General features: G+C 39.4%; 1 protein-coding gene across 3 annotated transcripts in view; it reads right to left on the bottom strand.

Annotated features, from left to right (window-relative positions):
- LOC109469237 (Nance-Horan syndrome protein-like) overlaps positions 1-21,366 on the bottom strand; it is an 80,553-nt gene that overhangs the window by 45,340 nt on the left and 13,847 nt on the right. The window contains exon 1 of one of the 3 annotated variants that reach the window (XM_019767703.1): positions 1,618-1,825. The exons of the other annotated variants lie outside the window; for them this stretch is intronic. Coding sequence (XP_019623262.1) covers positions 1,618-1,684 — 67 coding nt within the window. The 5' untranslated portion in view covers positions 1,685-1,825. Of the gene's footprint in view, positions 1-1,617; positions 1,826-21,366 lie in introns of those variants that run through there. 3 annotated transcript variants of the gene reach the window in all.

Raw genomic sequence — 21,366 nt, forward strand, 5'->3', positions numbered from 1 at the left:
CCAATACAAAAAAAAAAAAAATCAGTTGAATATGTTTCGGAAGTTGCAGTACAATACAAGAGTGACCTAACAAGCCAGGCATGCACACAAATCTGGTCTCCAGACAAAATGAGCCATGCAGGCTCAGCCGACCTCTCAGGCTGACAACAAACAACAATCAGTGAACTGTTCTGCTCTATAAAATTCTACACACTTTGCCCGTCCAGTGAATTACCTGGCTACTAAAAAAAAACACTAGCGGAAATACTACGATAAGCGCCTGGCAAAGTGTATTTGACGGACCCAGCCTTCTGTGCAGGGAGTCCATTGAAAACTGTTCAAGCAAAGCATTTCTATGTTGTAGTATGCTTGCTGAGAACAAGGCAACGAACACACCAGCCCTGGATTTATGTACCTTAGCAGGGAGGTCTTTCACGCTATTGTTGTTGCCTTTCTGCTAAAGCACATTGGCGACATTAATGCCAGATACCATTTTCATGCAAATGTAAGGCAAGATTGTTATTGATTTCCATCATGTAAATGCAGCTAAATTGGGGTCAGGTCTTGCTGAACAGGTACGGACCCGAGGAAAACTTATCCCAACCCAAAACAAGATGCGCGGCAACCCGAGCGAGGATTCGGACAGGAAGACAGGCTTTAGTTTCAGCGGGGCATCATGTTCTTGCTGACATTCCTTTTAGAGAAGAGTCCTCAGCTTCTCTTCTTTCACGCACTTAAAGAATTGATTCCCTAATATCCTTGAAACTACAAATTTTACAACTCATATTGATACTGCTCATCATACATAACTGCCAGAAAGTTCTGTATAGATTTTATTCATCATCAAGACAGTAAATGCTCTGGAGCTTTGCCAATATTGCAAATCCGTCACAAAAAATTGATTTGTTTTGTATCATCGTAATACAGTCATATACAAGCCAGAAGAAAGCAGAACACCTAATGGTGATGAATGGAATAATTACTAAGCATGGTTCTGAGCCAAGCGGCTGTGAACCATGCTGATACAAGGGCAGGGCGATGAGCTAGTCTTGTACACCTGAGTGGTTGATAATTGGTCGTCGGCACATATTTCTGTCCCCACATCCCCTAAGTATCCTGAGTGCCACGCTGTACAAACTGGCAATGGTTGCCGGTGGAATGAACAGGAATGGCCTTCGTCTAGTCTTCTGGTTCACTGGCTTTCTAAAGTTTAACACACCACGCTGGGTAAGGCACCATGTTTTGGGGCAGACTGTTTAGTGGAAACTGATAGTGGCAAGAACTACACTCCTGAGTTAACCTGAGAAATTTACAAGAATGACTGTAGTTTTGTGGCTCTTCTGTCTCCAAAGTTTGGTAGCTACAATGTCTTATCAGTATTTTTATTTGACTTTTGGCAACAGAACAAGGCTGATATGATAAAAAGTCGAGTTCTCAGATCAAAACAATCGCAATCCCACAAGTGAGTGATACTAGACCAGACCTGTGCACTATAGGACACAACAGCCACATCCTCTGAGCCCCATACAGCCAAACCCTCTAGTGACAACGTGGGCACACAATAATAACAACCTGTAACTCCCTTTCATACAGCTTCACGTCATACAAGTAATGAGCGGCACAACAAAAGAGCCCTACCGTAGCCATTTGTGCCTCCAGTGGCCCAGAGATCGGTAGTTTTCTGCTTGCGTAGCTTATTCCCCATGTCGAGCTCTTGCTGCCGATACTCCCAACCAAACAGGTAATCCACGCACTCCCATGTTGTTTGTAGTAGACGGTAAAAAACTCCCCTGCCAGTCTAGCCGGCCAGCGCCACGCCAGGGAAACCTTACTCACTCACAAGTCTCCTGTCTGCCTGCCAAGCCTGGCATCGCCTGCAAATCAATTAGCCGGACAAGTCCACTCCCGCTTTCAGTCCACTCAGGGGTGGGGACAGGGTCCTTTGGGAGGGATTTTCTTCAAAGCCGTTATTTGCTGATCTCCTGAGAATAGGGCACATGTACAGACACTGCGGCCAACCTCTATTTGTTAACAGACTGAACTCCAGTGCTGAAGTTTGATAATAGATCTAATACTGGAACATAGTGTCTTAGCCAAGCATTGGAAGCAGCACTCAGCCAGGTGGAACGGTCCACTTCGCAGGTGGGACCACAGGGTACACTGGGGGGGAGATCACAAAAGAAAGGATGTGGGCCGGACCAATTTACATGGAAATACAAGCAAACAATGGAATCATTGGATGGGAACACATCAGGTAATGGCTGAGTCGCTTCCACTCTGTGACGGTCGAAGATAAATCGTGGTTACCTGTCCTGAGGTAAGATCAGGAAACCAGGGTGACCGAGACAACCACGTCTAGACACCTGAGGTGGGACAGGAAGGCAGCCACAACCTCTGGGCTTGTCTGACCTTCAGAGAACGTCGTAAAATCTTTTGAAGGTCGCGCTAGTTAAGACCATCAGCTGATATCAATTTTAGTTTTACTGAGAAGATTATGAGACAGTACATCTGTAACATATGGGGTAATTTGTCTGGCTTGGGAACTGTGCTAAATTTATGACTTTCCGTACCAGAATAGCAGGACGAATCTATTACCGTGTTAGTGACAAGAGCTGTGATAATCCACATCCCAGGCGTGATATAATTCCACTATTAATCCAGTGGGAAAGACCATATAATTTTTCTTGCTTATGGTTTCAGCATGCGAATTCGTCATTTCAAAGGAGCTGTCAAGATGCATTGCTGGCCAGGGGACTATAACAAGCAAGGGAGAGATAAGAGGAGAACCCTACAATTTGAGACAAAGAAAGAATAATATACTTAGTTCTGCAACAGTGACTGACAATCTGTTACCCTTCACAAAAACAATGTGCAATTTTCTGCAAAGCAAAACTATTGTACTTTGCTTCCAAGCGTTTAATTACTAATCCTTCACTTTCAAAGAAGTTCTTTGTGATCATTTTTTTTCACGCAAGAGGGCAAGCTGTGACAACATCATTAAGTCCATTTTTTTCATCAATAGACTTGTAATAACCAAGCTGTACAATCAATACTTAAAAGATTTTTGGACCAGAGAAAACCCAATACTGTTGTATATCAATTTTTCAATGTAGGTTAAATACAGTTGTACGTTTTGTATGTTGAGTGAGCGATTCCTTATCATTCTATAATCTGTTTGTACACATGAGTCACCCGTGCGTCGAGACAAATACACATAACAATCCTTTGTCCAGGACTGAACACCTCACCACCAACAGGTAACAACTATCCATAGGAATCTTCAGCAGGTGAGACACCTGGAAACCAAAACCAAATCAATCCAATTCATTGGTTTCAGTTTCAGGGGTATCGCTCATCAAAATCCTATGGTTCTCTGTAAGTATTTGTATCTTACCAGACTCGAATCTTCCAAAACGAAAGCTTTGTTTCTTTAATCTTTCCAAAAAAGTTTAACTGACCATAGGATTGATGCTTGTATCAAAGAAAGGAGATTTAATAGGAACCTAAGTTGCTGTAGAAGAAATCATTCTTGGAACGCGTAAAATCGTAACATTTCAGTTTCTCAGCAGAAGAAACAAAGAATTTGATTCCTATGGCCTAAAGAAGGGATCACAGAAAAGAGGACAGGTGTCTCCTGTAACTAGTGACAGGTACAGGTAAACCCAGGAAGTCACTTTGGTTAGACAAGGTCTAGACAAAAGACAATTCATGACACACTTGACAAATAGAGTCCCTTTGATCAACTTAAGACAATGCGCTATTCTCAAGTGTAAAATTTAATGCTTCCACGGTAATTTTTTCTCTTAGGAATATTTCTCATAATCAATCCTAAGGGACAATGAGGTAGACTGTTTCAGTTGCAGGTATAATGTGACAAATAAAGAGCTGATCAAATAGTTGGCAATTTGCCAAGTTTGAAACTTGTTGTATAAACAGTAGCAAAGTGCAAATGTAACACGATAAGAAATCGAATGGCACACTTAGTCTTACATTTCAAAACTTCCCCATGTAACTCGAAATTAATGGAACAACTAAGTACAACTTACGGGTATCAAATTTTTTTCTTGTGAAAATACCTTTTCTTTCACAAAAGGTCAGAATTTGGACTTGCGCCAATCTTACAAAGACAACGTTGACTTATGGTATCTTTTAAGGAGTGTCTTTGGAAGGAAATGCGTCAGATTTACGTAAAACTAGACCACACATACAACAAACACACCCTGATTATGTACCACCTAGATTTCCGACTGGGTTCTTTGTTCTCTTCCAAGTGTAACCTATTGTTGTCCCCACCCTTTTTCTGTTGAACAATGACAAAGCCAGGTGTGTAGGTGTGAAACGCTGTTGTTCAGCCATTTTTCACAGGCAATAAGTATAAACAATGCAGAAGAAATGTTCAAGTATTATGCTCACAACTAAAAGGTGTTGGTACTGATGTTGTCCTTTTTCTTGTAATTAGCACAGATCAGTATCCCTTTGTTTACACAATGGCTTGTCAGCGGAGCTGATTACGTTAATGAGGCCTGTGTATTAGCTTATACATAGCCCCTATGCTTAGTGACACAACACAGAGACTTTGTGTACATCTATGGTAAGATACGCTCAGTAAAGCTTCACTTACTGAACTGATGACAGGCCTAATCCCAGCGACATATCTACTGGGAAAAGGCTCTATCAATGCGTTCTTTTGTTCACAGAAGGAAGGGAGTAAAGTAGTTTTTATAACAAGCACATTCCTGAATTGATTAAAACTGAATTGAGATATAAAAAGGTACCTCAAAACAAAAAGAACAAAAGATTGTAAAGCTTAATAAAGAATGTCAATTATTATCAGTTTTATTTTCATATTCATCTGAAATCCTTCTATAGACATCTAGCATTCAGGCAACTATAAAAATTACACATTATCACATTATAAGCCTTTCTAAACTTCCCTTTCATTGACAGTGTTGCTTACATCAAGGAGGTTCAATTAAATCTTGAATTGAACCGTCTTGCTTATGGGAATATAGATGTTACAACATATATTTTAAAACTAAGACAGTGTGTCTTTGTGTCCTTGCAAAGCTGAACACCCCTGTATTTTCTCTTTACATGGTTCAGGCCCACCTATTGACATTCTCCATCTGTAGTGATGTGGGCACTTGAGGAACACTTAACCCCATTGGTGAATGGGAGATGTGCCCTGGATCACACCAGCATCACCATTTACAAAAAAATCCATGGGGAAACCACGCTTCTCCTGACACGGCCATTCTATATAGGTCAAGATGTCGATAAAGAAAATTAGGTTTGTTATCATTTCAATGGACACACAGTACTATCTAAGTTTCGAGATTTGTAGGTTAGGCCCATAGGTTCCATTTAGCCCCCTGCTACATTCCCTCAAACTATTGAAAAGTGGGTACTGTAAATACTGAAACTTTCACAGGGTTTTTTTTTTCAGTAGAAAGGGAAAGGGAGGTTTTCAGTCTGTTCAATTCAGGCTTGATACATTTCCGTTGTATACTAGTCATACAAGGAAGATATATTGAAAGGTCATCACGAAGATAAAACTTTTACGATTCACAATTTGCAGTAATTATAGACCATACCAGAAATCTCCCATAGGTCATTCGCTGTACTATATTATATGTACCACATTCTGTCATATGGTTAAATTATGCCAAATTTGCAAGTCCCCTCTGACATTTGTCATGGTCTGATTAGAAAAAACAGCAGATCATTCTGTTATCTTTCCAGATTATGCAAATGAGGTCTGCAAATTGTTTAAAAGCATTTTCCATACTCAAATGGATTAAAGTATAAACTGTTTTATTCACTCCCAAAAGCTTTGATAGGATCTTCGCCTGTTTTTTGTCGCTAATTGCATCATATTTTCAAAAGACAGATTGACAAGGATGAAAATGTCATGTTGCAACCCAAATTGATTGCTTGTAAACTGCAGTTCAAAAGAAAACTGGTAGGGGGCTATGCATAGCAAGTCAAGAGCACCAGATATAAAAAGTTCTATTGCAGAACCAAGGAAAGCCACCTTAGGATCAGAAGCGGCTGGAACGAGTAGAAGTTGGCCAAATAGACAGATAACATTCCAGGTGAGTTGGTCCGCTAAGAAGTACATTTGCCGCACCCATATAACAAATTTCATAAGAATTCATCCATACCTTCTTGAAATATGCTGTTCAGCTACAAACAAACAAATACAACGTAACAGTGCTACCAAAAATATAACCAAAGAAATACATTAGTATGGCCTTATGTACACATATAGCTCCATCTGCCAGCTGGAGGGGGAAATAATATTCCATCCAGAGATTAGCCTTCAGGGACCAACAAGTTAATGCTGAATTATGATAGATAGTCTTATCAGCATGGCAGACACACACAGGGAGACATAAAGGAAACAGTTCATCTACAGTGATAACACACCAGAGGGTCGGGCTGATGATAGCTAGGCAATATGTCATGGGGTATGAGAAGAACAAGAACCAGTGGGTAGAGTGTTCACCTTAGCTAGAATATTTGGTAGGTCGTGAGTTTGATCCCTGTCACATCAAAGACTTTAAAAATGGTACATACTGCTTTCTCTGCTTAGCACTCTGCATTTGGGAAAGAGTATGGTAGTTAAACACTGACTACTAGCTTCTTGCTGTAGGTCTTGCACAACTGTGTGGCCCAAGGGCTATTGGACTGGAGATGGGCACTGCCCCATGCACCTCCTGGTTAACTAATGAGGAGTATGATCATTCTCTGTGTTAGGATACTTGGTGCGGCAGCTGAAATGTATTGATTTTTTAACTGATGTCAAGAACTGTGAAAATAAAACCACGCTAAAGTTTCCACATTCACAGTATATCCTTCATATGACAAGGTTTACCATATCTATTTCTTAAGGGTGAGCAACAAAATCTCACTTTTAAAACATAGCAAAAGAAGTTGTTTATGAATGTATGTTACTGTACCATATACACCGGGTGGCGTCACTACTAATGCAGTACAATCATAGAAATGATTGTGTGATTTAGTGATAAGCCATGTAACAATTAGGTAATATCCCAATTGGCCAACCCTACTCCCACTGGATATCTGCTTTTTATTGCTTTCATTCATAAGTCATTTTTAGATATTATTCATATTTTACATATTTTCGAATTCAATATCATTTTGGTTCGACCTTCAAATTTTTTCTCATTTAAAATGAACTGTCAACACTTGCATTGCCGCATCTATATTGTAATTCAACCATTTTTATATGCATGAAATCACCCGCACATTATAAATGGATGTCATATACAGCTTCAATATGGGTTTGTTGATGATTGCCTTATTTTTCATGTATGAAATTATCTTTTCTCATATTCTAATAGTACCAAGGACTATGTAATTAGACCAAGTGGCTGCATATACAATCCATTTTCATCAAAAGAAATTGCATCCAAATTTGCATATCAATAGCAATAAAGGCTCATATTATGCTAATATGGCGGAAAGCTAACAAAGGATCGCATCTCAAACTCAGTTTGATTCTGTGTATTTGTAACAATTATGTCTCCTGGCAGCCAATTTTCCTCTCAGAAATACGATCAGCATGAAGCCAATATTCACAATGACTGTGTGCCATATGCATGATGCTTCTGATATGCAAAATTGAAAAACATTCAAATGACATCATTGCAACAAATACAGTAAGATGTTATGGATGCATCTAAAAGAGCTATACTATTGGTACAAACCGGCTCATAAGGATTTGTCAGTTAGAGGTTGCAATAAGTTTTTTTCATCATATCCCCATGCTTATTCCATGCTTAAGAAATACAGCCTTTTCTTTCAAATTCAAAGGTCTTTAATGTACATTTTGTAGTGTTTTTGCTTTGCTTTGAATAACAGTTAATTATCCATAAAAGAAGGGCAAGGTCCGAAACATTTTTTCATCCAGGCGACATGTCTTCAAGAAAAGAAACCCTTAGACCATGGCATGTCTTTAAGTCAGAGGCACTTGCTCTATTGGAGCTAAAAACAAAATAGGTATCTTCTTCCAGATGGTAAACAAAAACCCAAGGGCATTTTTTTTTTCACAGGAATCAGAGCATTCAGTACCATGGTCATCACCCATGGTAGGATGGACTTTCCCACCACATGTTGGTGCATGTACATTGATCTCCAAGCAGATGTAAGGATCCAGCTCATTACTTCCAGGTACGGAAGTTTTGAGTGCCTGAGCTGCAGGTTTTTGTAATGTATTGCTCCATAGCCTTGGGCAACAATTACGCCACTAAACCTTTTGCATGTCCAGACAAATTACAGGTGTGAAGAACAGACAATTATGGAATGAAAACATCCTTGTCCCTCAGGAAAACACCTGGGCAGGTCTTCTTCATAACATCATACCTGGATTCTAAATCACATGACTGTTCCAAGGGTCATGTGTGGGTAGATAATGATGGGGAGGGGAGTGTTTTATCTGTCAGTCCTAGTGTTACATGAGGTTTTGGACTTATTTTTGGTTGAACAGTGGATCTTTAATCCTCTCCATGTTGAAGTATATTATCACATATTTGGTACAAGTAAGCCTGTTGAGTAAGTGAAAGACTGTCTCTTCTCAAAAAATAAACATTTTCCAGAAACTAAAATGTATGTCTCCTAATTATATCCTATTAATAGCCCTTTTACTGACAGTTGTAAATCTCTAAAAATGTCCTTGTACACTGAACTACACTTCAAATGCACATCTGTGTAAAGTTTGTTGTGATGGTTAACAGGTGTCCTTTATATAAGAAACAGACTGGTTAAAAATAACTGCATGTCAAGTATTGATGAGATTATCAGCAACAGAAACCAGCTGGGAATGAAGAATGTATTTCAAAAACATGTCTTGAAAAAGGTACAACAATGATAATAATCATGAAATAAGACCTTTGTACAAATTGATTCTTCTAAATCCATCATAAGAAATCCCTCCCATCAACATTTCGACATTAGTCATATATAAGACAATGAATGAGGACTAAAACTAGACTCTAAACCAGGGTGCCCAAAACTCACAATGTATTACAAGTTAGGGGATACATGTTCTTAATCTCCCCTATGTCATACAGTACAAAAACATCTGCAGATGACTGATTGACTAATGGTATCTTTAGAAATGGCCTGTCAATCACTGTCAATCACTTTGCAGATAGAGATAATCCTGTCAACAGTCCAGTTCCATAATGAAGAAGGGATGAGAGATAAACAACAGAAAGATAGGCAACAGATGTGACAAATGATGACCTGTGATATTGTATATTCTCTTAAGAGAAAAGAACAACACCTATAGATTAAATACCAAATTGAATAAGATCCCCTTTCCACAAGATTGCAACCACTGAGCAACTGTGTCTATGCAACCAAATTTGGATTTGTATGACCCTTGATTTCATGATCATTGTAATATGATGCAAGATCTAAGAGTATGATTTGAAAGACAACAAAACACTCAAAACATTTTTAAAATGTGTTCTTATTTCTCTAATTCATTTAGCTATCTTTCAAATCTTGAAAGGTGGTATAAGTAACTTGCAAAGCAGACCATATATGTATTCTACAAAACCTGGAAAACAAGTCTGACAACAGAATACTCTCCCATGACTTAACTATTACTTTCACCGGGATTGAAACGTTGAAATGAAAGGGTATGTGACTCATGGAAACACCCTGTGATCGTTTGGGTTCGCCCACCTTCAGTTCTAAAGCTTACCGATCTTACAATTATGTAAGGGTCACCTCACTCAAAAGGCATTTTTATGTATTGACTAAATGTAGGAGACAGGCAACATGAAAGGGCAAATGTGGTAGGACTGACTCTGGGAGGTATCAAAAAGGTTTGGAATGTATATAAAAATGTTGGCATGATTTTGAAGGTCATGAATATAAAATCCAATTTTTGTTTCAAACAATTTGTTGATTTTTCCTTGGGTTTATCAGTTTTAAAACCCGCCAATGCAATTTTGATCTTTCTCCTCACTCTTCCACAATATTTAATGGTCTGTCCCTGATTTAGTCAATGGGAAACATCCACACGAAGGTCAAATTCAGATCTTCATATTGGGTGACAGACAAAACATTCCGACATTTCCCTTCCAGCTGCTCATTAAAACCGCTCTTCCTACCTTGTTGTGAAATACAAGACTTACCATTGGATGAAAAATCCTCTGTAACTACTGTAAATCCTGTAACTTTCATGATGGTTTTAAATTCGCTGTTTTTGGGGGGGGGGGGTCTCTCCACCAAGAATTCATTACACTGTGAACATGTCTTCCTTGTGTAACTGCTATCTATACTACAGAATTGTTTCAACCAAAAATTTAAGACACAGTGAAAACCTTTCTGCTGCAAAATACTAGTTTTCCCAATGCAAAAGTTTCCAAACTTGCGGTACCTCTCCCACTTTTTCAAGCTCAAGTACCTAGCACCTCAGAAGAACAGGTGCTTTGGATCAGATATACTTAATCTTTTTGTATGTTTTTTCACGTACAACAAAATGCCTAATCAAACATCTAGTTGCAAAAGTCTATACTGAAACTACTTCATAGGTTTTATCAAATTTATTTACTTTCAGTGTCAAACTAAACAGTGGGGCTCAAGTAACCCACTGTCCAAACGTTATGCAAACCAACATCCCGTCATTAAGGTCAAACATTTGCAAAGTGCTTTCTGTCTTTCCTACCAAAAAGAATAACCAAATATATAAAAGATGCACAAACTGAAAATTGACTCAAGTAGTCTGGACACTTTTACACATGTATAATCTAAACTTAGAAGACAATGTACCCAACAAATGTTTCTTTATCAATGTTCTTTATGCCAACAAAGTTTGTACAGTTTGTAAAGGTCGGCATGTCACAAGACTGTTTTCGACAGTTTGCACATTCCTAAGGAAAAGACGTTTGTAAACTTTCAAACAGTACAACCAGATTAACATTCTTCACGGTTGCTTTTTCCTGTCTATCTCTTTGAGCTGTTGATATAGCCATGCGGGTCTTTTGTGTCCCTGTGTTTTCGGGGTACCATCGGTAATTTCAAGAGCAGTTCTGCATGAATAATAAGTATCTTTTGCGCCATTACTAAGATAAACACATCAAGTTCTCTCACAAATCATTTTGACATGAAAATAGACTGCACGTAAACTACCGGTACATACCAGTAAGCAACTGTTTAATCAATAGCTAAAAAAAACACAAAACATACTTTCATGACAATTGTATATTGAGAGAGATGCTCAGGCAATTTTCTTTTGATCTTGACCACTTATGACAGTTATGTGAAATCAAGACAGCAAAAATCTGGTGCATACAAAAGAAGTGATACCACACTATGTGACAATTGTGATTTTCTCTGTTATCCTGTCATTTTCTACTTGGACATGTTCAAGAGGCCATAATTCAAGAAATTGCTAAAAGTTAAGCCCTTCTAATGCAATGAGCAGATTATAAAGCCTAGTTCAAATTGGCCCTGACAATGGAAGGCTAGAATGTTATCATACAGTACAATGTCAAACTCTAGTCAAAGACATGCCGCTTACCTTTTCCTGCCATAGGGTAACCTGTCCACCATTCTGTAATACCCCTTCTTGGGCCATCTACTTACCTATAGAAGTCAGTGGAAAAGTCTTGTTTTTCCCTGTAAATACCCTCATTACGATGCCCGTAATTGTACATCTAATGCCGAAATACCCCCCCATTGCATGTAACTTGCAATAAGGCACAGACAACAAGTTGTTACCTGTGAAATATGGGTCAGTCCTGAGACCCCAGTCTAAATTTCAGCCTGCGTGACCATTCTTAATCCCTGTAACCTTTTCTGTATAAGACCATGATTGTTCGATTACCTTGCATTGTCACGCACATGTGAGAACTACCTAGAAATACATGTAATAGCCAGTTGGTACCCTCTCCATTCTGTCTAAAAATAACTACGTCCTTGCCGCCCAGATTGAGAGAAAAGTCTTTAGCTTTGGTGGGATTTACTCTATACTGTAGTCAGTCACGAGATGGAGCTTTGTTGTAAGAGACAGTACACTAACCATGTTGACATCAATGGGTTAAAGGCAGTTTACATGTAGCAAAACTTTTGGGTGGGTCTGTAGTTAGCCAAAAACTGCAATAGTGTACAATACATTTTACATTTGCCTTTGGTAATATTTTTTCCATATCCCTGGCCTTTATTTTCAAATTAAGACCCCCACAATATTACTTGGTCTATGTAAGATTGCGAATGCCAGAGAGGAGACAAATGCTACCGATACTGCTTCAATTTTCAGTTCATCTGACTTCTGTGTTGCAATACAGAGATGCCTCCTGCTTTTTCCCCTATGAAGTACATCACCCTTAATGCTACTGGTACTGCTAAAACTTCATTTCCTTGTTCAGCAGAGTCCCCTAGTGGTAAAACCTAGCACTGCAGACTAGCTTATGCTGTAATATACTCTAAAAACATTGAGGAACCTTAATCTTAAAAGTACTAGGACTGCAGTTTTATAAAAGGTAATGACATAATGTGCTTGCTTCAAACAGTATTGAAGGATACCTATTTAGGTGTGACCACTGTTGTATACACCATGTACAGTACTAGTGTACACACCTTGGCCCATGTTTTGTGTTGGCGGCCACTCGAGTTGTAAATAAACACAGCTGGGAGGAGGCAAAAGGGAAAATCAGGAACAAATGGAACAGTAATGCTGTTAAATGTGTTTTTCTGAACCAACCTTACCTTTAGAACAGTAATGCGTATTGTGTATACTGCATATATTAAGAAGCACCAGTGGTTGATTCCAGTTAGGTTTGAATTAAGACAAAGGATTTTAATTTCAGTCCTGAAAGAAAATTCTTCCTTACGTCCGTCCCCGACAAAAAGGTAAATGTAATGCATTGCTGAGAAGGTTGTTTTCTTTCTCAGAGTTTTATCATCATTATTATTTTTTTTTTGCTTCATGAAGAAATGTAGTAAACTGTCATCATCTAGTTTTGTAAATTTGATCTTTGTTCACAGCAAACATATACTATAGAGAGATAATGACTTGCCTATGCAAGTAAACCATTAGGCTGAGCCAGTAACTGAGTAAGTACCATTTTATTGGAAAAAGCCTTTTTAAACCTATTTGGCATTTTTGAAATTTTCACTTCAATGTGATGAAAGTAAGATATATTGTCATAGCATCTTCTTTGGTGATGACCATAAAATCATAAAACTTTGTATTGTGAACCATTTGTATATTTTGAACTCTTTGGTTGTTTGGCCAGCCACAGTAGACATGTTCCCCATCTACAGTTGTCGTTTAATCTATTCAAACATCCTCTCAGAATGTGGCAGCAAACCTCTAGTGTTTGAGTGCCCGGACCCCTGACCCTTGTCATTCATTACGTTTGTCAGCAGTGCTGATAATGTAGCACTTCGCCACCCGGTCTCCCGCAGCCCTGGCTCCAGTGGAGGATTTAAAACTGTTTACCGACTTCAGCAGCAGCAAGCCAGGCTTGAAAAGGACAAATTATGGGGTCAGATGAACTGGTATGGTACCGACTTACCAAGTCCCTGTGCCAAATGTACGGTAAATGCAGAAACTTTTGCAACACTTGGTTTCATCTTCGCAGTGACCTCCTTCTGCGAAATCATAACACAGCTAATATGTGCTTTTATAGTTCTACTGCATTACAGGAAACTTAGACAAAGAGAAACTTCCAACACTGATCAGACACTAAACTGCTGGACCTGTCACATGGCACAACTTGCTTGTCAAGAGTTCTCCTTCTGAACCATCAGTATGGATATGGACAGTCATAAAATCTTCACTCACAAAGACAAGAACTACAGATTTTTCATCGTATATCTACCACAAATTTCAAACACTGCAAAAAAAAACTCCTCTAAAGGTGGCAGTGCATTTTGTGAGCTTGTGCCAGTCATATGTGTGCCATTTGTGAAGGTTCCAACAGGTTAATCACAGGCTTTTGCCTATCACTGTAGAAGTGTCGTCTCTCACAACATGTCCACCAGGCTATCAGCCGAGCCATCGCAGACACAGCAAACAGCAGAAGGTATGAGCAGACTCAGTCCTAGGTCCTTATCTTTCATGCATGTCAGTCAGTCTCGGGGACTACAAGGTTAAAATGTTCCAAACCAAGCTTGAAGTAGGCAAAGCACACCGGCTTTCTACTTGTTTACAAAAAGTTTAAGGTAAAGCAGGCAACCTCAGTCTGAGGACAAAGCATGATGCTTTTTTGGTTAGCTAGCGGTGCAATGCGGCTTCACTTTGGCCAAGCACACCTGGTCATCCATACTGTTCTTGATAAGTGTGTTGGGTTCTTTAACATGCAGAGGTTTGGTGCCATAAGCACCCTCATACATGGGGCCACTGGCTTTAATGCCCGGCCCAGAGGCTGTAATAGATGTGAAAGTTCTAAAGCAGCAAAAATGCTTTTTCAGAAAAGATGGAACAGACTGAAAAAAGAAAGCACATCAACTTGAGAGAAACCTCCCCTACCGTAATCATAAAATGCATCACATAGTAATGTGTATCATATAAATTTTTTTTTTCTTGTGAGTGGTGAAGTGAGAGTGACCTTTTGCCCTTCCTTTGAAAACTAACAACTCTCCTGACTTTCTAGTATATATACAAGACATCAAAGCTGTCCTCCCCTTCTCTAGCCAGGCACTTGTTACAGACAGTCTAGGCGCCCGCAATAACCAGGTAGCGCTTTGAAGTACGTAGGGAAATGGAGATTACACAGAGAGAGAGCTGTTGAAAAATCTCCTTCTGCAACAAATAACACCACTCAAGGGAGCTGTCAGCAGGGTTATACAGTGTGGCATTCTTCAGGAAGTACGCAGATATGCACCCTTAGATCAGTGTAACAGTGGAGAAGGGATGGAATTGAACCTCAAAACCCAAGGGGCACAGGCCAGGAAGGCTTGTACTTGTGGTGGAATGAAAATATTGATGTGATTAATTTTTTGTTGGTTACTTACTCTTTACAGTTTTGTTGCTCAACTAAAGGTTTTGTTTTGGTAAAGCTCATCCTAGTCAGCTTTTTTAAGCTCTCTTCCTTCCTTCCATCCATCCTTAGTTCTTTCCTTCTTGCGTTCCTTTCTTCTTTCTTTCCTTCTTTAAATTCTTTCATTCTACAACCGAGTCTATTCATAATCAAAATATTACAATAGCCTTTATCATACATTCATGCCAATGTGACTTTGCCAATGTGAAAAAGTTTTTAAATCAATTCTTTACAAATGCCACAAATACAACGTATACGTTACTGATCTATCATCCTTTTCTTGCCATTCTCTGCACAAAAGTAAAAGTCAAACACATTCAGGATAAACATGTCAGTCTGACTTATCCTAGTTGCAAATTTACTCTGGCAACTTGAAGTATTGGCTTCTCAAACTTTGTCAAACAGACGGATAAATGGAGGGAAGTGTGTCAGTGGGATTAGGGCCAAGGTTTGCCTAGGCTGGTGTGGATTATGTAGTAGACAATACAAGATAAAAGGGAAAGTGAATAAAAGGAGCAGTGACAGCTTTCACTTTCAAATGAACTTTCAAGAGGTAAGATGAAATCAATGCCTTCTTCTACATGGTGTGTATTTGGCCTCAGGGAATTGAAAATAGTTCAAGGTTATTTGAATCATAACACTAGCCTGGGTGCCATCCTACTTGTATGCCGGGGCTCCCACACTCGCTTCCCTAACAAGTAGGGAAGCGAGTGTGGGAGCCCCGGCATACAAGTAGGATGGTACCCAGGCTATCATAACACTGCCTAAAATGAAATAAAATAGTTGACTACGTACTGGTTCTTTTTTTACCCTCCACATTTGATACAGACTAAATTGCAGGATGGCCCATAAGTTCATACCCAAACTTTGGCTTTGAATAGAGATTGGTTGTATAGAGTCTTAAGTAAGTTCAAGGTCAGTAACTTCTAGTAGTCACAGTGACCACCCCCTTGCCTAGTTCCTTTCATGGCTGTCTAAGAGTATAGTACCTTCAGAAGGTCCTAATTGGCAGGTTAACACCTTTCCTCACCTTTACCTCCAAGGTAACACAGCCCTTTTGTGCTAGCTGCCATTCAAACACTTCAGGTCAGAAAAGGCTGAAAAAATACACCTTAGCCCAGATGCAAGGTTGTCGTGGCAACTGTCAATCAACCTACCACAGACTTTATTTGCAGACAAAAGCCGTTTTTAAGCACTGGCCTGGTAGGGCTGTTACTTGTACATAGAGTACACAGTATTACATTAAAAATACAACACCTCCAATGGTTAGACTCTACTTCATGAAAGCTACTGAAAATTTATTTACCTTTGCAGTGGTTTCATTTCTCGGTAGGAGGTAAAATTAGTTTTTCCTGGTGATTTACCGGTAGATACAAGATTGAATCAATTCCACAATACAGCAATTATATATTGCATGGGAGACATATTTGTGGTGTTTTGAATTCGCAAGTCAAGAGGTAACAGCAAAAACCACAAAAATAAAAACACTGACTGAGAAAGTTTCTGCATTTGAAGCATTTTACTTGTCATGGGAATCGTACAAAGAAAGGAATTCTGCTGTGGAGTGAATATAGAGTCTACCTGACCCAAAAAAACAAACCCACGTAGTTCAATAGCACAGAATGGACGGAAGGGCCAGGTAATGGCAAATATTTGCAGGTACAACTTGTTGAGAAGAAAACATGGCGGAACCACATCAAATAACGAGTGGGCCATCAGTCTATGCTTGGACAAAAGGGTTACGTAATCGCATCGGTATTTTGGTAGAGGTAACTGACCTTCGTTCTTTTCAAACACAAGGTAGGGGAAGGTATTTCACCTGCCCAGCACTTAATAAAAGACATGCATGTGCTGTTTTATTTATGAAGTTTATCAAAAACCAAACTTATAAATCTATTGCAAACTCTCTAACTGTCTTGAATAATCTGATATCCTACACAAATGTTGGCTTCTAATAAAGTTTGTAACAATATAGCAATCAGGACTGGGAAAGGTGGTTGTTTTGACCAGGTGGCTAGCTTGAAGGGGTGGTTACTTTGGCAGGTTCAACTGCACTGGCAATGTGAAAACAGCAAAATTTAAGGCCGTATAATTCTAACAGCTAAGGAAGTCTAGCCTGGTTCCGAAACCTATTTAGCTGCTGAGTCTCTCTCATCCTCTCTGTAAATAGGAGGAAGGAGACTTGGCAGCTGAAATAGGTTTTCAGAACCAGGCTAAAGGAAGGTACAGTAAAGATCTGACACCTGCTACTGCTCACCCCACCCCCTAATCCCCTAACCCTCCCTGGGGTTTACCAGCCACACTTCCTTATCTCCTCTATCTGTCACACACTATAGAGGATAGAGGAGGCTTGAGCCAGTCCAAACAAACAGTCACCTGGTTCATATTCCTGTCCTGGTTTGGTTTTAGGTCTCAAATAACAAAAGGGTTTGTGTCTTCCCTCACTTTCACCTACACAATAAAGGATTGTGAGCCATACAGTCAAGCTAGGTGAGGAGGACACAGGAGTCTTTCACTTTCTGAGATGATGAAGTCAAGGCGTACACCCTTGGAACACAGTTAATATTTGTCTGTCCAATGTCAATATTAAGTATTGAGGAATATAAGGATAAGGAAGAGAAAGTGCCCAGCAATTGATTTTGGGGTGGGGTTCAAAGAATAAAACTCTGTCTGGCCAAATTGTCTCTTTCCTTTTTCCCAATCATTGGACCAACGTTGAATCTTTCTCACTTTTTTGTTGGCAGGCCTTGGTTTAAGAAAGATGTTACAAGATGTTGATCCCCCTAGCGGCTTTTGTCCAACTGCCATTTCCTCTCTAACTGCAGCCTACACTGATAAAACACTAAGTAGAAACCGATGCTACCCCGGCAGACACCTCCACTTTACAGGTGCCACTTTTCTATGCTGACCTCCTTTGTTCTTTTATCACCCCACGACCTTGACTTCTGTTGGCCAAATAACCCCCTGGGTAAGAAAACACTTGTTCAACACCGGTGACCACAGGTTGTTATTTACCCTGCGCCCCCCTCTGTTTTCTGTAAGCAGTCTGCATCACGGTCAGTTGAACCCCTTTCTTTCACCTCCAACTGTTTCTGCAAAACACTTGCTTCATTCTCCGACATTTTCAGGAACTTAAGGTTAAATCCATACATTTTACATCCTGGTAAAGTTGGACATGCTAACATTCAACTTAGACATATCAAAGCATCTAAAGGAAAAGAATAGCCTATATTTTATCTATTTTCATTGATCAACTTTGAGTGATTGGGATGACCTACAACCTACAAGTGAAACTAATGACCCCTTTAATCTTCTGAAGGTTAACTGTAAGGGTCAACTAATTAGAGGAACATCAGAGACAAAACATTTTTCTAAACATATCTGATTGAAGGTGCTTGTTAAGGCTTGTCAAAAACCTCAACAAAGGTCACCAGTAGCATCTGAAAGGTCATCTACAGCTGATTGGTTACAATCAATCTAACAGATTTGAGAACTCAAAATACACCTGCAGTCCTAAAACATCACTCTAACCTATGTTACACAATCTCCCGCTGTCAGGGGCTGATTGGGCCGCCTTGTTCCAAGCGCCTGACCAGTGGAAGGGCTGCTAGAAGCGTGATGACTGATGTAGTTAGACTAGCTCTAACCCCTTATACTAACTTCAAAATCCTGTAGCTCTCACGCTTGGAGAACTCAAAATAAACTGTTGGTTCCCTCCTGTCACTGGACGTCCCTGATAGGCTGCCCTACCTGTGATCACTCATCTATGTAATCAAATGTCCCAGGGTGTTTCCGGACATGAAGTGGGCTCCAGGAGAATCAAAGCATTCCTCACTCATGGGAAGGTGTCACTGCGCCCTACTTTATGCTTCAGATATGCACTTGTATTGTGCCGGGTCAGGGCTGAAAATACTTCATAAACACCTATTTGTACTCATGCAATACTTGCCGGGAACGTATTTTTCACCACCCCAACTAGATTGGTACCATACGACTTATGATACATAATACAGGTACAGTCAAAAAAGTTCTATTAAAAACGATTCCCCTGGAATGTCCTATTAATAACAGTCAAGTAGGGCTAACAACTTAGGCAACCCTTTCTAATAAATAGCGTGCCAGAAAGGCATGCAACAACAGACCAGGATTCAATATCTTGACCTTCTGCTCTGAAAGCAAGCTTTTCAACCGTGCAAGCTTACATGCAATTTTTAACCACTACATGTACCAGTACAAGTATGACTGACTCATTCTAAACACTTTTTTTCAACAATCAACAAGTTAAAATATCACCCATACTCCCACTGTGACATCTATGTAGTTAAGATAAAGTGATTTTAAGTCTTTAACCTATCAGTGTCATGGGATGATGAGGTAGTCTTGTTCTAATTGGTTCTCACACTGGAAGGGTTTAGAGGTTATCAGTGGAAAGTAGGAAACAGGGTAGACATAGCTGTGCTGGATTATTTTTCTTGTGAAGGGTTCTGTCTGGTTCATTGGCAGCCTTCCTAGTAAAAATGTTCAGACTTGTTGACAGCTCCTAGCAGACACATCCATTACAGTGGTTTTATTATGAATTGTGAGGGAAAAGGAGGTTTTCCTGGTGTTTGAAGTTCATGGTTAAAATAATTCTGCAGTACAACACAAAACACATACAGCATTTGCATTGTCATGATTTCATGTTAAGATGACACTGCCAAAACCACGAAAAACCACTGCAAAAGTTTCTGCATTTACAGTACATATTTACCAGTATTCAATCCAGGATTCCAGAAAGAGGAAATGGCTTACTCTCCAAGCAGAGGTAGGGTTTTGGGGTATTTTTAGCGTGTTTTTAGGCTTTTTTATCGGGGTTTCTCTTTTGCACTGAATTTTTTTTTCCACCAAACCCAAATGAGGATACATTTTTGGAGAATACATTTTTAATCACCCATTTCTGAACCAATTCCATCCCCAGTCTCAAAGCTAACCACCTACTGTGAAAGTAATTAGTTTGTGTGTCTTAGCAGATACCAATCAGCCTTCATGGATCACCCCTAATTAAGTCCTGCTAGTTGCTAAGATACATAGGGTGTCCTGAACTGAAGCTCTTCTTTCTCTACAAAGAAGAAAGAAGATAATGTTATACATGTAGTACTGTATGGTATGACTTCTGTCTGTATGTAAAATGGGGGAGCCATGTGAAGACATTTGAAGAGGAGACAGGTTACCAAGCAACCATGCTGTTCTATAATGAGCTGTCTGACCTTGGGTGATGAGGACAAAAAAGGCTTTCTTTTATACAAAGGACGGTGTACTTCTTAGTATTAGCTCTAAGGTTACAGAGAGTCATAGCAAAAATGTAAGCAGTATTTTGCCATGCCTGTTAATAATACTGTGGGAAGGAATTGTGGCTCCCACTGAAAGAAACACCAAACATAACTTAAGATAATTACTGACAAACACGATGTTTCTATTTCTGTCAGTACTATCACTTCAGTCCTTTATCAGTCCTACTCAGTATCCATGCAGGTATCAGTTCTTTTGTATCCTTAATGAGTTCTGTTCTGTTCTTATCACGTTGTTATCAGCTTGTTGGCAGGGAAAGTTTAACTCTCACAGCAAATAACGCTGGGAGAATCAGCTATGATCAACTCTAATAAGTTACCAAAGCCTATTACAATCTTTTTCATACCCTGCTAGTCAATTTTTTTTAGTGCAACTGAAAGAGTTGAACACAGTTCACAATCAACGCCTGAACTATAACCGGGATATCAACAAACTGTAGCATATCAAAAATGCACTCTCGTAAAAAAACACAATTATGTCAAAAACCTTGGTAACTGATTTCAAACCCTTCCTGCTATCAGTTTTGTCCTCTCAGTGTTGTTTGCCCACACAGTGATTACTCTGTTGATTATAAATGTACAGTCTAGTGCAGTGGCCTTCAGTTAGACAGCTAGATTACTACAAACGAAGATTGTCCCAACTTACAGTCGATGGTGATGTACAGTTTTACTGAAGGTTCATACTTTCCTTTTCTTTTCAGCAGCTCGCTAAAAGTCTATGGCTAATATGTATGTCCAATTTATCTTCAGAGAGACGTGTATAATCTTGGTACATTACTAGGCCAGCAGCCTTATGTCGAGGTTATTGACAGACAGGAAGTCAATCTTTAACAGAAGCAGCCTGGTTAACAACATGACCTTGAACAAAGGTCAGTGTAGTTTTCTCTCACTCACATAAGCTTTCAAAAACATAATGGTTAAACAAACCCTGGCGGAATTCTGACATGGTCAACACAACTCAGACATCTGCGACCTTCAAAATTTGAAATACAGTGAAATGTGAGACTAAGGTACTAAATTATTCTACATACTGG

The sequence above is a fragment of the Branchiostoma belcheri genome, unplaced genomic scaffold (genome assembly GCF_001625305.1).
Source record: "Branchiostoma belcheri isolate BF01 breed outbred unplaced genomic scaffold, Haploidv18h27 scaffold20, whole genome shotgun sequence".
Lineage (NCBI taxonomy): Eukaryota > Metazoa > Chordata > Leptocardii > Amphioxiformes > Branchiostomatidae > Branchiostoma > Branchiostoma belcheri.